The sequence below is a fragment of the Cyanistes caeruleus genome, chromosome 1, assembly GCF_971803275.1.
Source record: "Cyanistes caeruleus chromosome 1, bCyaCae1.hap1.1, whole genome shotgun sequence".
In the NCBI taxonomy this organism is placed as follows: domain Eukaryota; kingdom Metazoa; phylum Chordata; class Aves; order Passeriformes; family Paridae; genus Cyanistes; species Cyanistes caeruleus.
This window is the reverse complement of record NC_141701.1, coordinates 86,394,980-86,408,943: the sequence shown is the minus strand read 5'-3', so window position 1 is coordinate 86,408,943 and position 13,964 is coordinate 86,394,980. Positions and strand designations below refer to the sequence as shown.

Sequence of the window (13,964 nt, the reverse complement as noted above, 5' to 3'; positions counted from 1 at the left end):
ACAGACTTGACTTGGGAAAATTTGTTGAATTTATTACCAACCAAATAGAATAATAATAATATTGAATAATGGGAAGTAAAAACTAACTCTTGAAGACAACTTCCCCCATCCCTCCCTTCTTCCAGGCTCAACTCCACTCCCAAAATCTCTATCTCCTCCTCACCAGCAGTGGGGATGGGAAACAGGGGCTATGGACAGTTCTATGGATGCTAGCTTTGGAGCAGGCTGCAGGCCCATGGCCTCTCAGTCCTGCCTGAGAAGCTAGCCTGGGAAATTCATAGGAGGATTTCAAAACAATCCTCAGAGACAGAAAACAACTGCCAGGTGCTGTTTGTCTGTCCTCTTGTTTTCCTTGCAGGGGGGTGGTGAGCCCCACTGACCAATGATGGTGATGTAGCACTTTGCTAACCAATAAGAGTTTCTTTTCTGTACTTTTCCACGTATCTGTCTATAAGACAAACCTAAAGCAATAAACTAGAGAGGTTCTCCTGTTGTGACTCCCTTGAGAGTCTATGTCGTTCTTTATCGCCGTTCCCAATCAGAACGACACAGTTCATCCCTCATTTTCTCTGGGAGTCTTCCCCTGCTCCAGGGTGGAGTCATGCCGACCAAAGAAAGTCCTTCATTAATTGCACCAGCATGAGCCCCTTCAATAGCATGCAGCCCTTCAGGAACCTGCTCCAGCACGGGTCTCTCCACAGGGCCTGCCAGAAGCCTGCTCCAGCACAAGTTTCCAACAGGGTCCCACCCTTCTTTGGGAGTTCACCTGTTCCAGCATGGGGTCCTCCATAGGCTGCAGGTGGATCTCTGTATCCCCAGGGACCTCCATGGGCTGGAGGGGCACAGCTGCTTCACCATGGTCTGCATGCTGGGCTGCTGGGGAATCTCAGCTCAGCTACCTGGAGCACTTCCTCTCCCTCCTTCTCCACTGACCTTGTGTCTCAACAAAGGTATCTGAAGGGCTGTTTCTCACACATCTTCTTGTTCCTCTCCTTGCTGCAAATTATCAGGATGTTTTTTTCTCCCTTTTAAAGTGTGTTGTCCCAGAGGTGCTACCATCACTGATGGGCTCAGCTTTGGCCAGCAGTGGGTCCATCTTGGAGCTGGCTGGCACTGGCTCTGTCACACATGGAGCAAACATCTGGCAGCTTCTCACAGAAGCCACCCCTGCCATCTCCCTGCTATCAAAACCTTGCCATGCAAACCCAATACAGTAACTTATATGTCAGATCAGTATGGAAATAAGTGAATAATCACTGTTATTTCTGAACACTGAATCCAGGTAAGGAATTGATCGTAGACTGCACTCAAAAGTAATGCGCTATCAAATATTAAGCTAAACAAGTGCCAGCCAAATTGAGTCTCATAATGGAATATGCTTGACCAAAGACACTGAAAAAGAAAGAAAAGGCAAAAAAGAACAAGCCAAACACATTAAAGCAGCCTATTGCTACACTACAGCACAGAATCAACAAAGCCTGAGACCCAGATGGTCTTCACTGACCAGAAATTCTCTTTGTTGCTGTGAGGATTATTTTTAGAGATGAGGCTGTGGAAGAAAAAGGAGAGGGGTGCAGGGAGGGTGCTGGGAAGCACAGAAGGTATTGAACTGTGGCTTCTTAAGGTGTGTGTCAATTTGTAAGTACTCTGCACCTCATTGTTTCAGATATTTCATCATACTTCCAGCAGGCAGGAGCTGGCTGCCCACATAAACCTGCATGAGCTCACATTTTTTAGAAGTTATTAGCCAGACCATTGTGTCCTTGATAAATGATTTTTTTTTTTTTTTTAACTTGTTACACTCATAGATCTCCATGCACTCAAAGAAGGTATCAGTACCACAGATTAAGAAGCAGAATGAGCAGAACGTGTTTGATTTAAAAGATATCTATCCAGTGGTGGTTCGGTGAGAACCAGCAGTGGCAAAGCCATCAGTCAAAGCACAACATTACTCACTCTCCTGCTTTTCCCTTACCAGTGCCTAGGAGCTGGGTAGATAAATAAGGGACAGCAGTGAATTTTGAGCCATTTCATGTAAAGCAACAAATCACAGAACCAGCACACAGTCATTATTTTCTATTTGCTACAGTAAGATTACTTCTGAATCTCTCAGGGTGCAGAAAGCTTTTGGCAGACTAAAGAGGGGTTAGAGAAAGAACCATAGTTGAGAAAGACTGGCTAACTTTAGGGGGAAATCTTGAACAGCCTTGTTTCTAGGTAACTAAAATAAGAACTAACAGACTACCTACACTGGCAGAACTATATGGGGAGATGGAGGTGTAACTTAAATTAGAGGATTTTAAGTGTGCACCTTATGGAGGTAACAGAGGAAAACTAAGAAAGGTGATGTCTAGGTGTAGTATTTGAAATAGCTTCCAGACAGAAAAAAGGAAAGAAACTGAAAGACATATACTTGTAGAAGGCAAAATCAGGCATGTCATACCACAAGAAAACGCCATAAAAAGAACTACTTTACACTGTCAAGTTTTTAAGACAACTGATTGGATGTTCCAGAACTTTATCCTTACTCTGATATCTGTCATTCCTTTGCTGTTGGCAAGGCCAAAAAGACATAAAAAGAAAAAAGCAAAAAAATACTTATTACAAAACTATGACTTTTGTAATAAGGGTAAGTGCAGATTCTATGAACTCTTTGACCTTCCCCAGGACAACACAGCAACTTTGCAACTATTTAAGCACCTATTTCAGCAACTTTGTTTTGTCAACACTGCATTGTCCAAATAGTGTGGTAGGAATCAGGTAGAGCCCAATTGTCTCATTAAATATTATGAAAACTAACCTAGAACAATGAAAAAAATAAAAAAATGAAAAAAAAAGGGAAGTCAGTGATATGACCTTTCTGCAGAGATCCTGCAGAGATTCTTAACCTATCATCAACCTGAGCTAGTAAATTCCCAGAGAAGCACTGCAGAAGCACAGCTTCCAAGTCCAGGACTTCAGGTACAATCTAGTTTATGCAAAACTAACATGTACATCAGACTTAATCTACAATCCAAAAAATGTGCCTACAAAAAACAGTTGGCTGTACAACAATGCAACATTTCAGTCACTCACTACAGCTATGGTCATGCTATCCTGCTAGAAAAGATGTGCAACTTCACTACTATATTCTGCTGACAGCACAGGTTGTAAAGAATACAACTGATGTCAAGTACAAAGGAATGAATTTTTTTCTTTTAACAGAACATGGGGCCTTATGAAATATCCACATATAGGAAAAACATAAAAAATTTTCCAAGAGCAACACATTTAAACATATTTTCAATTTTAAGTTAAAATTTACAAATGTAAAAAGTAATCAAGAGCATTGTGTAAAGTAAAACGTAAAATGCCAGCTGAAAGATGACAGCTATCAAAATACAAATTTATTTATGTGTGCCCCAAGACAGTTGCAGTGCACCAATCTCATATACCTTGTGCCTAACATGAACTTGAATGCTTTGAATTCCAGTACTTACATGAATGAGGCAGGGGGGGAAATACACATATGTATATACACATGCATATGTATAATTAAATTTAGTTCAATAACTGTATCATGTGTTTGTATTCCAGGAAAAATATTGGGGGTATAGAAATAGAAAATCCCAACAGTAAGAAGGTGGCATCTACTTTTAGTTTGCACGTTTAAAATAATTTATGAATATATTTTAATGTCTTTTTAGCTACTGTGTGGACTGTATAAGAACTAGTAATAGCCAACATGCTGAGGCTTAAAGTGCAGCATCTGTCAGCAGTTAGAGAAGGATGTCACTGCAGTCTGAGATACCACTAATAACTCCAAGAAATTGCTCACTTTAAACATCCTCAGCATCTGAGGTTGATCTAAATGTATCATTCTTACTGTTATTCACTTTCATCCCGATTTTGTATGTTTCAAAAGATCACTATTAAGTAAAATACACCTACAAGAAACTCTGAGCTGAGGAACTTAAAAATTTTTGTCCAGGTGGTTTACAACAATAACTGGTAAAAGTTTTGCATGGTATAAATCAACTTTAGAAATTCAGAAAAATATTCAAGCAGTCATATATAGAACTTGGTATCATTATCAATCCATTTTTGGAACTACTGCTCTAAGTGAAGTAGACATCTTAAAAGACCTTAGAAAGTAAGAAAGACACCTCATGCATTCTAATACCATCCAGTATTTCCTCAACAGAAAAATGAATCAACTCAGAAGAGCAGCATCCTTGCCAGGAAATAGCATTAATGCAGCAATTTTGACTCAGGTCATTTATAAATTCAGCTCCTGAAAGTGAAAGCAGGTATTTCTAAGGAGAGAATACTTCATTCCTATACACATTCATTACCCTTCTTCATTCCACTGTAAGTACCAAAAAACAATTACTGTTCAGCTTGATGTGAACTTAGCAAACATGGTCTGCCCTCAACTGGAAGGTTTAATTTACGTGCACAAGGGAACCGCTCACGGCGCTTCGTGTGTGCACACAGCGGAGCAGCACACGGACACTCGCACCCTTTCCCTGCTCCTGCCCAATCCCATGCTGCTGGGGCGGGATCTGAACGCTGCCCAGCTGCACCCAAGCTCTAATGCACCCCAGATGCGATGCTGCCCCCATGCTCCATCCCTCCAGGGACACGGGAGGCCCATGAGGATGAAGCAGAGGGGGTCCTGCACAGCTCTGTGCTGGAGCTGGAGCTGCCTCTCCTTGCAGGACCCACACTGCAGCCCTTCAGCACACAGCCTCTGCCAGACCACGGCTTGTAGTTGGGCATCCACATGTTCCCACTGTAGTCATGCCCACTACGTTATTCTGACATGCTGCACACCAAAACATTGTCACAAAAACCTGCTGAGTTGGCACAGCATTGTGTGCACCACTATTTAGGAAAACCCACAGAGGAATGTGCGGACTCTTGGAAAAACCCACCTGGCTGTTTCTGTATTACCAGCTGCCAACACAACCCCTAAGCTTCCTGTCTGTGTTACACAGCAAAATGTTTCTCAACAGGACAAATGACTACACCCATGAGCAATCTGGGGGAAAAGGTGCAAGAACCTACCGTCACCAAAGATGTGAGTCATGAGCTTCGTGAGCACCTGCTTCAGGTTGAACTCCACCAGCCTCACTGCTTCCATGGTGTGACACTCCTGCTTGTGTGCAGTGCGATGGCCTTGCTCAAACAGCTGTAAACCTTCACCATCTTTAATGCTGGAGAACAGCTAGAACAAAACCACAAAAACACCATGTTTCAGTGACCTCCTGTGAATGAAAATAAAGAATGAGGTTTCATTGATTTAAGTGGGAATCTTACCTGCTAAGTCTGAACTGTGAAAAACAAACATAAAGGCTGTGACTTTACACAAATTCTGTTCACTAAATGCAGAGATGAATCATCGTAAGAACAAAAATTCTCAAATAATTAAATCTGGTTTCTTTCTGTACTATATCTTTAAATAATATGATTAGCTACAGGAAAATAATAATTTACAAAATAAGCATCTCTCATTTTCTGACTCAGTTACTTTGAAAATTATCATGTAGGACAAATAATCTGTACAGCGTATGTAAATTACACCCCAAAAAATTGCAAAACACAATGGCATTTATCAGAACTTCCACTCTTTTAGTACCTGAATGATGTAAAATAAATACCAGAACAATAAAGAAGAAACAAAACAATAAAACTTACAAAACCAAACAAAAACCAAATTTAAAAAAAAAAACAAATCGAAACAAAACAACCCAATGAAACACCTAACCAACCAACCAGACCAACCCCAAACAGAAAACATAAACCAAAAAATCCCCCCAAACTAACCAACAAAAAAAACACCACCCAAAACAAACCCTGGCAGTTTAATAAGACTTAAGATGCTTACAGTTGATTCATCCTGTGTACAGTTTATATTCATTTAAGGACTACCATTTTCCTGTATATTCCCATACCGAACATACTTTTAGTGAACAGGAGTTTTGTGTGTGGGGCATTCAAGGATTCATGAGATAAGTTACGAAGCACAAGGGCAGCTCTTTTGGGGTGTGGCAGACTTGCTCTTCATTCAGACACTGCACATCAGCTTCAAGTCGAAGAGTTCTTTTTTCTGCATATCCCCATATGTTTCTGGCCAGGTGATCCTGGCCAGATACATACCAGCAAATCTGTATCTTCTCAGAGAGACCAATAAAACACATTCATTAAACAACATTGTTGGAGTGTTTGTGTCTTAAGGAGACAAGCAGGCAGTTTTACACTTTAAAGAGTAATTTTGTTGGAAATCCTTACAGCTGTACAAAACCCCCATATCTGGGGTGAAGTCTGGAGGGTAGGCAGAGCCACTTGTGAAAGTGTTTGTTTCTAGTTTGTTTCTAGTGCCCTTTCCTACATCTCCTCCTCTACCTTCCCCTAGTCAATCAAGCACACACAGAGGGAAATAAACATGCACTGAGATTTTCTTCCCATTAAGCCTCCCAGCATAATTAGCTCTTACTCAGGAGATGCCACGAATAGTGTGTAACCTTAACAACTCATGGATGCCCACAGAAGTTGTTTTAACTGCAGTTTGATACCTTCAGAGCACTAAATGCTCTAAACAAAAAATTCAATTCTCTGGTAGTCCACAAATGCTAGATACAATTAATTAGTACTAGTTTCTAGCACTTTTCCTACAGACACAATGAATGAAGAGTCTGAGTTTAGATAGCAGGCAAACTAGCACCACAGTGGATTGAAGGAATACAAAAAAAAAAAAAAAATTCAGTAGCATTTAACTTTTTATTGCTAGCCACAAGGAGATTGCTGGCAGATTGAGAAAACACTTCAGTTGAGCTCCTAAGTGTACTGCAGAAAATACTAAATTAAAAAGGGAAAGTATAAATACCAAACAAAATGATTCTCCACCAGTCTAACAAAAATGCCTTCACTAACCAAAATGCAGCAGCTTGACAAAGTATCACACTTTTAAATAACAGATTCTTTATTCAAGTGCTCATCTGAAAGATTAAGCCCCTTTCTTCTTACTAACATCATTCCTACCTTGACTGGAAAAAGCAGATAATACCCTCCCTACAACTCATTTGCTGTCAGCAGGGCAGACTGGTCATCCAGCACGTGATTTTGAAAACCAGGGGGAATTCAGAGAGGCCAGCATTAGCCTAGGGAGGATAATTGTCTTACTCACTCACCGGGTAGCCAGTGGATAGACACACGCTCCCTCACAGAGGAACACAGAGTGGCTAAATTAGGTTCCTGCTCTGAGCTACCCTACACAGGTAGCTATTTTTCCTAGTGACTGATTGACTCACTCACTAAGCCTGAAACACCTTCAGGCAACAGAGGTGTTCCCTCTTTGGACCAGAACACTGTATTTTCACATTAGAAGGTATGTATGTTTTTTACCTATAAGCAGCATTTTAGGATATGAAACTCTCTTCCTCCTTTTCCCTTTCACTCCTCCCTTCAGCTTAGGACTGACTCCTCAGACCTCTGCAAAGAACAGACAGTCTGGACACTAGCCTTTAAGACACTGATGTATCGAAAAGTACATAGAAATACTTTTCCTTACTGTTGTATTATTTCTGAAATGTTGGTATCACAATGACAGTCTTAAGCAAAATTCTATTTCAATGGTTTATATCAGATGTGGAAACAAAATACATTCAAGAACCATTAAAGACACTGAATCATAATCCAGCCCTGTCACCTGCCTGAGCCCTAATCCTAAACTAGACATATGCACCATCTCCTTCTCCAAGCCAGGACAAGTGTCCACGCAGTAGTGTACTGCGCTGGATGGGCAGTAACCCAGGAGAAGGGAAAAAACTGAGGAATGTGAAAACATCCCTCAAATTCAAGTCAAATTCAGCTTAGTAATCAAATATTAGCGTGCTAGCAGCATCAAGAGATGAGCTGGCACATGGAACAGGGCTGGGTCACTTTGGGCACAGATGTGACTCTAGTCCAGTTCAGACAGGCTATGAAAACACAGCCATAGGGAAGTCCCTGGAATAGGCAAGACAACAGCCCCCTTCACAGTCAGGCATCAAGAGGTACTTTGGATTCTCCATAGATGCTCCATCAGCTGCAGATGGGATTATACTGAGAAAATAAAAGAGATACCTTACAGCTGTATTAATATTTATTCCTGACTTTCCATTCACTGACATTGCTATGTCAATATGAGCAGCTCTAAACTGATACACCAATTTCACTATTACAACGATTGAACTGCTAAGTACATGTCTTGGATTAGAAACACTTCAACATTTCTGTATACATAAAGCCAGGAAAGTCAAAGCTTGAATAAAATGAAGAATCACCGACAGTCGCTCCTTTTTGATGTCAATTTTTCTCAAGCACAGATCTGAGCAAATGGAGAAAAAAAATACCTAATGTCTTGCACAAAATGCTGACACATCCAAGACGACATTTTTACTTACATTCATTCCTTCAGAGCAGACTAAAACAGCATGCACTATCTTATTGTATTGAATACAATCAGTCACTACTATAAGGAGGAAAGAAATTTCCTGTAGCCATAAATCAAGTACCTATGTGTCTGTCTAGTGTAAGGACAAGAAGATTTTTCTTTGAGTGAAGGTGTGCAAAACATTGAATATTGTATCACCATGAAGAGTCAGAAAAATTAACACTTACCAGAATTTATCATCGTATCTGACTGATGCTGCATTACAAAGGAGAAAGCAGAAAGGAATTGAAGTGACCTAACCATGTGACATGATGTTTACTCACAGTTTAGCTCATAACAAAAATAAATTGAAATTTGACAACATGTAATGGCAAGAAGATATAGAGTTTTAACTGGACATGTACAAATGGAGCTATAGTCCTTCAAAAGCACATTCCAGTACTTCTCAGCCTGGCATGAAGGGCAGAAGTCACATTTGTGATTTAAACAAAGACCCCAAAACTTCCTCAGTCACTTGACAGATTTTTTAGTCTCACATCCCTTCAGAATGCATACGTTTAGTATGCAAAATTAAGTGCCTCTTTGCAGGATGGCATTCACAGTAGGTTTCAGACCAGAGAGACCTGTAACTGTATCCTGTCTTTCCACAATGCAGTTGTGTATTCCTCCTGCCACTCATGCATACACCAGCGATTAAGATAATGAATAAATCATGCTCATGTTCTTACACTCAAAGGGAAACCAGCATTTAAGATTATCTCTATATAAGGATCTGCATGTGACTATACCCAACCTTGCTACACCAAATACATTTTGTCTCACTGGCCCTAATAAATATCTCTAGAAATCAACCAACAGCTGCAATCTGAATCCACTTAAAAATAGCAAAGCCTTCCCATAACATTTCAAATGTGCTATGGAAAACTCTAGATTCAACCAAAGGATTGGGAATGATGAAGATGACGCCACCAATAGATGACTCCAAGAGAAAATCTAATTTCAGTCTCAGTGAGGCTCTAAGGTGTAAGCATACACCCGGATGCAGCCAGCTTCAGGTACCAAAGAGATACACAGCCTATGATCCACATGACAGAAGGCTCTTCACTGCATATCAATAAGGATTTTTGGGAGCAGAAAATGGCAAAAAATTACTTTAACCGACAAGCTTGAAGGTGATCACCCTACATCCTTCCATTCCAGTTCTCCAATTATAGCAAAGAAAGGTAACCTCTGTTGTTTTTTGGGGCTGGACTACTGGGGTTTTTTTGGGGTTTTTTTAACTTAATCAAAATGCTTCTGTAAGAAAATGGAAAACTATAAAGATGTTTTCAAAATAGAAAGAAAAAGTAACACTGCTACATAGATAGCTGGTATAATGAGACACCTGTGATAGACTTCTGTTTCTGTAGCAGTAGAAATACCTTTACTTTTAAGTACCTGAGAATTCCCAAATACACTTGTGGACACTTTCCTCTTTTTTTCCTTCCTGCACAATTTAAATATTGCATTGAATAGATTTAACTACTTCACTCTGAAAAGCTTTGTTGGTTTGTTTGGGTTTTTTTAGCTGGACAACAAAAAGTAAGACCAAGTCTGAAAAAAAAATATGAAGCCTTTGCAGTAAAAGATGCACCATCAGTTTTCAAAGTTTCTACACAATGGATCACTATGAGAATCTAACAGACCTTCAGATGCCCTTCACTGTCAAATTTTTGACTAAAAACAACAAAGAATACAATTTGGATCCTCGGATCAGTGAAGATCTATTTATTACAGCATGATTTATATGCCACAACTTGGAAAACTGAATAATACAATGTTCACAATTTGAATTAAAACTGGAGAAAGTGAAATCAGTTCCATCTAAACTAGCCAGGCTCTTCATTGCGACCACTAAGTTCAACTGCAGCTTCAGGAATAAATTCACCTCAGAATATTCTAGCAAAGTAATGCTGCTTTTTGTTACCAAGGTGTTTCTAGTTCAAGTGTCTCTGCTCCTTTACCACCCTCGCTGCTCCCTGTGAGAAGGAGAGCTCTCTCTCAGGCTCCTTGGGACCGATGCTTTGCTCACAATCCCATCCCTGATTTCTAAGAAAGGTACCTCTCCTTGGTCATTTAAGTCTTTTAAAATATTTGTTCCCTGATGCCCAGCTAAGCAATGCTATTATGACTCCCACTCCCAAACACTCTCAGACATACTGTAAAAGCTCCAAATCACCCCAAAAAATAGGTTGATTCCTGAAACACTATAAATTGATTTAAATTCCTTTACATATGAGAATTTTTTAAAAAAGGGACTGAAGACAGGAAGGAGCTTTTCTTTGATACAACGTCAGAGCAAAAGCACAGTATCCAAAGCTGCAGTAACATATAGGATTTTGGAGAAGTCAAACCTGAAGCTGCCGGTTTTCCAAGGGGAAAACCAGCATGGCACTTGTTTCAAAAAAACCCCAAAACTGCAGATGAGTGGTCAATCAGGAATTCAGATCATCCCAAACCACAAGGAAAAGGATAAAAGCAACACCTTTTTCTTTTTTAACAATACACCAGGAATATTGCCAACGTACACAAGTATAGGAGGATGAGGAAAGGAGTGTGTATTTAGATGAAAAAGAGAAAAACCTACTAATCTTCTGTTACCTAGAACAAGAATCTTTACATTTCAGGATATAAACACTAGACGCTACAATATTGACTTATTTTTTAAATTATAAATAGTGCTTTGGAGGAACAATCCTTTATTCGTAACTAGAATCATTACCCTTTTTCTACTGCATCCTAACAAAAAAGTTTCCATTTCTACCATAAGCATTTCCATGGAAAATAAAGATGTATCCCTACTACTTGTAGCACAAACAAGCCTGATGAGAGCATTATTTTTTCATCTAAACAATCTTGTATTGGCCTCCACTAGAACAAGGTTACTATATTAGAGGAGCAATTCATATGTTTTAGCGTCAGTTCCCCTTAAAATTTATGTATAATTCAGTACAGACTATAAAACACTGTATGAAGTCTCCTTCAAATGTTTTTTTGTTATCAACTGAAAGCTGCCATTGGGTTTATACTGGCTCCCTCTTCTGGCTGACATGCACAAAGTGCAATTGAGTTGAGATTTTTTTTCTCTTTTCCATAAATTATGGAACTGCACCAAAGGCAACCACATAGCACGGAAATAATTTCTCTTACAATCCACCCAGGAAAACTGGCCAGTTCAAATCTGACTACAGCAGTATCAAAAACTGCCAATCCAAAGCACGAATCAAAAGAAAAAAAGCCATACACCATAGAAGGAAAGAAAAAAATTCAAACATCAATTGGAAGAAAAACAGGAATGCAGTAGGAAGTGAATAGAAAAGGATATCATTTGGGGGTACTGTTTAAGAAGAGCAGTTCATTTTATGTTCACAATCTGGAAGTAGGTTTGGGAAACTCTTTTTGTTTCTGGTTTTAACTATTTATACTAGTCAATTGCTAACAGTTCTACATATTACACTCAGATAATAATCACCTAAGATACTTTTAAATATATTGAAAACATGTCTAAGTGTATTTTCAGATGTTCTTTGATAGCAGTCCAGGGACATTTTTGAAAAGTTTATGAGAAATTTAAGCACAAATTATTCTGACTTTTACCAATGAGTTAGTTTGAGAATTTCTTTAGTACCTCAGTATTTTCACTCAATCAAAGCTGCAGAAATGGATCAGTTACCTGCCCATCTTTGATTTATAGATTACTTCCCTCTAAAAAGTAATCAACCAACCATCACAAAAAAAACATATAGCCAAAAAAGCAAATAGCTTACAATTATCTCAGAATAAATACTGTAAAATTGCCAAACTTGGTTTGTTTTTCCAGATCTTACTTGAATGTACTGATTTTAACTTTGATATAAAGAATTATGCTGAAGGTTTCCATCACGAGGCAGGAGTTTTAACCTAGTCATGACTACGGAATTTGGCATTTGTAAAGGAGACATGCTCTTCTACATCTTCATCTTTTGTATCCCACCTAAAATTTCAGCTGAGGATAAACTGACTTTTCCCCCACACCTCCTAAACTGAGATCAAACATCAAATTCCTCCAAATTCAAGTTCTTATAAAATCACTCTAAGCTTTTGCTTTTGTTCTTACATCTTCTTAGGTTTGTGGTCACTTACACTGAGAAGACAGTGAATGAATAATGTAAAAACCTAAAGAACAAATTAGAGCAGCAAAGTGACAACAGCATGTAAAATTATTGTATTTGTCATAAAATTAAATGTACTCAGGGCTTGTAACTAAGAGCTAATAGTTTTTCCCTTGGTTTCAAAGGTTCTGATCCTTGGAACTTGTGCAAATTTCCTCTCACCAGAGACTGAAGCCTGGGTAGGAAGGAAAAGTCTGAGACAAGAGTAACAGGCCCTGACAGTCACACGTTTCTGCTCAGTGGGTTACAGCTTAAACTTGAATATAAATAAATGAATATCAGAGTATTTCTCTCATGTAGTATTACCTCTATTTAGACTTTGTTCCACTCAGACAGTTCCTTCTGGAATTATTTAAATGTGGATTATGCTGAACAGGCAACCAGAATACAAAACACAGAAACAGTCCCCAGTGAAATTTCAGAACTACACATTCATTTTTTCCACAAGGCTCTTGTGATTATGACTGTAAAAAGCGATATATATTGAAACATGAACTGAAGCAAAAAAGGATGCATCAGATCATGCTCAGGTTTATAATTTTTGCATATTGTCCAATAAACAACACTTTATACATTGTACACCACACCACTATTCTTTCTTCATCGGTATAGAAAGCTCTCCAATAACATCTCAATTATTTTCTTGGGGAAAAATAAAGAAGAAAAAAACAATCTCCAATGCAATGAATTAGATTGCTAAGAATTGTATATTTCTAGATGGAACATGCCAGTGAAAACATTCCTGTAACTCTGTTCCCAGTTATTCAAATCCTGTAATTCCTATTATTAAATTTGTAGGCTAGAAAGAAAGAGTCTATCATTAGGACCAATGTTTCTTTAAGGGTATATTCATTAACAAGTATTTCAATTATTAGATCAATCACACCCGACATTGCAGAAATTTCACCATGCAAGAACATTGATGTTATAATTTTGTGGCAGATAAAATATTTCCATCCAAATGACTGAAGTAAAAAAAAAAAAAAAAAAAAAAGTTGTGATGAAGAAAAACAGTTCAGAAATGGTATTTTCTTAACATAGTTTTGTATACCATATACCCTGATTGTATTAATAAATAGGCCTATGCGAAAAGAACAGTAAACAATGAGGCTGGCTAAGTCCCCAATATTTCCATTTTGTGGCAACCAAAGAAGCAGCAGCAGGCTGGATTCAACACCTCACAGCTCTCAGGACACCTGCAGAGGCAGGTGTGTGCTCGCAGTGGAACAAGCACCGGCCACACAGGGTAGGAAAGTGCAGCACAGGCGGCATGAGCCCCTTCCATCATGGAGAAAAGCAGTGCTCTATGATTACCTTAGTTTTCCCTCAGGCATCCAAAGACATCAGGCTTCTCTGCC

General features: G+C 39.0%; 1 protein-coding gene across 16 annotated transcripts in view; it reads right to left on the bottom strand.

Moving 5' to 3' along the window:
• The window catches only part of FARS2 (phenylalanyl-tRNA synthetase 2, mitochondrial), a 230,547-nt gene that overhangs the window by 160,871 nt on the left and 55,712 nt on the right, over positions 1-13,964 (bottom strand). For all 16 annotated transcript variants that reach the window (XM_086900870.1, XM_086900839.1, XM_086900903.1 and 13 more), the window contains one exon: positions 5,050-5,209. In XM_086900870.1, the coding sequence (XP_086756996.1) occupies positions 5,050-5,209 (160 nt within the window). The remainder of the gene's footprint in view (positions 1-5,049; positions 5,210-13,964) is intronic.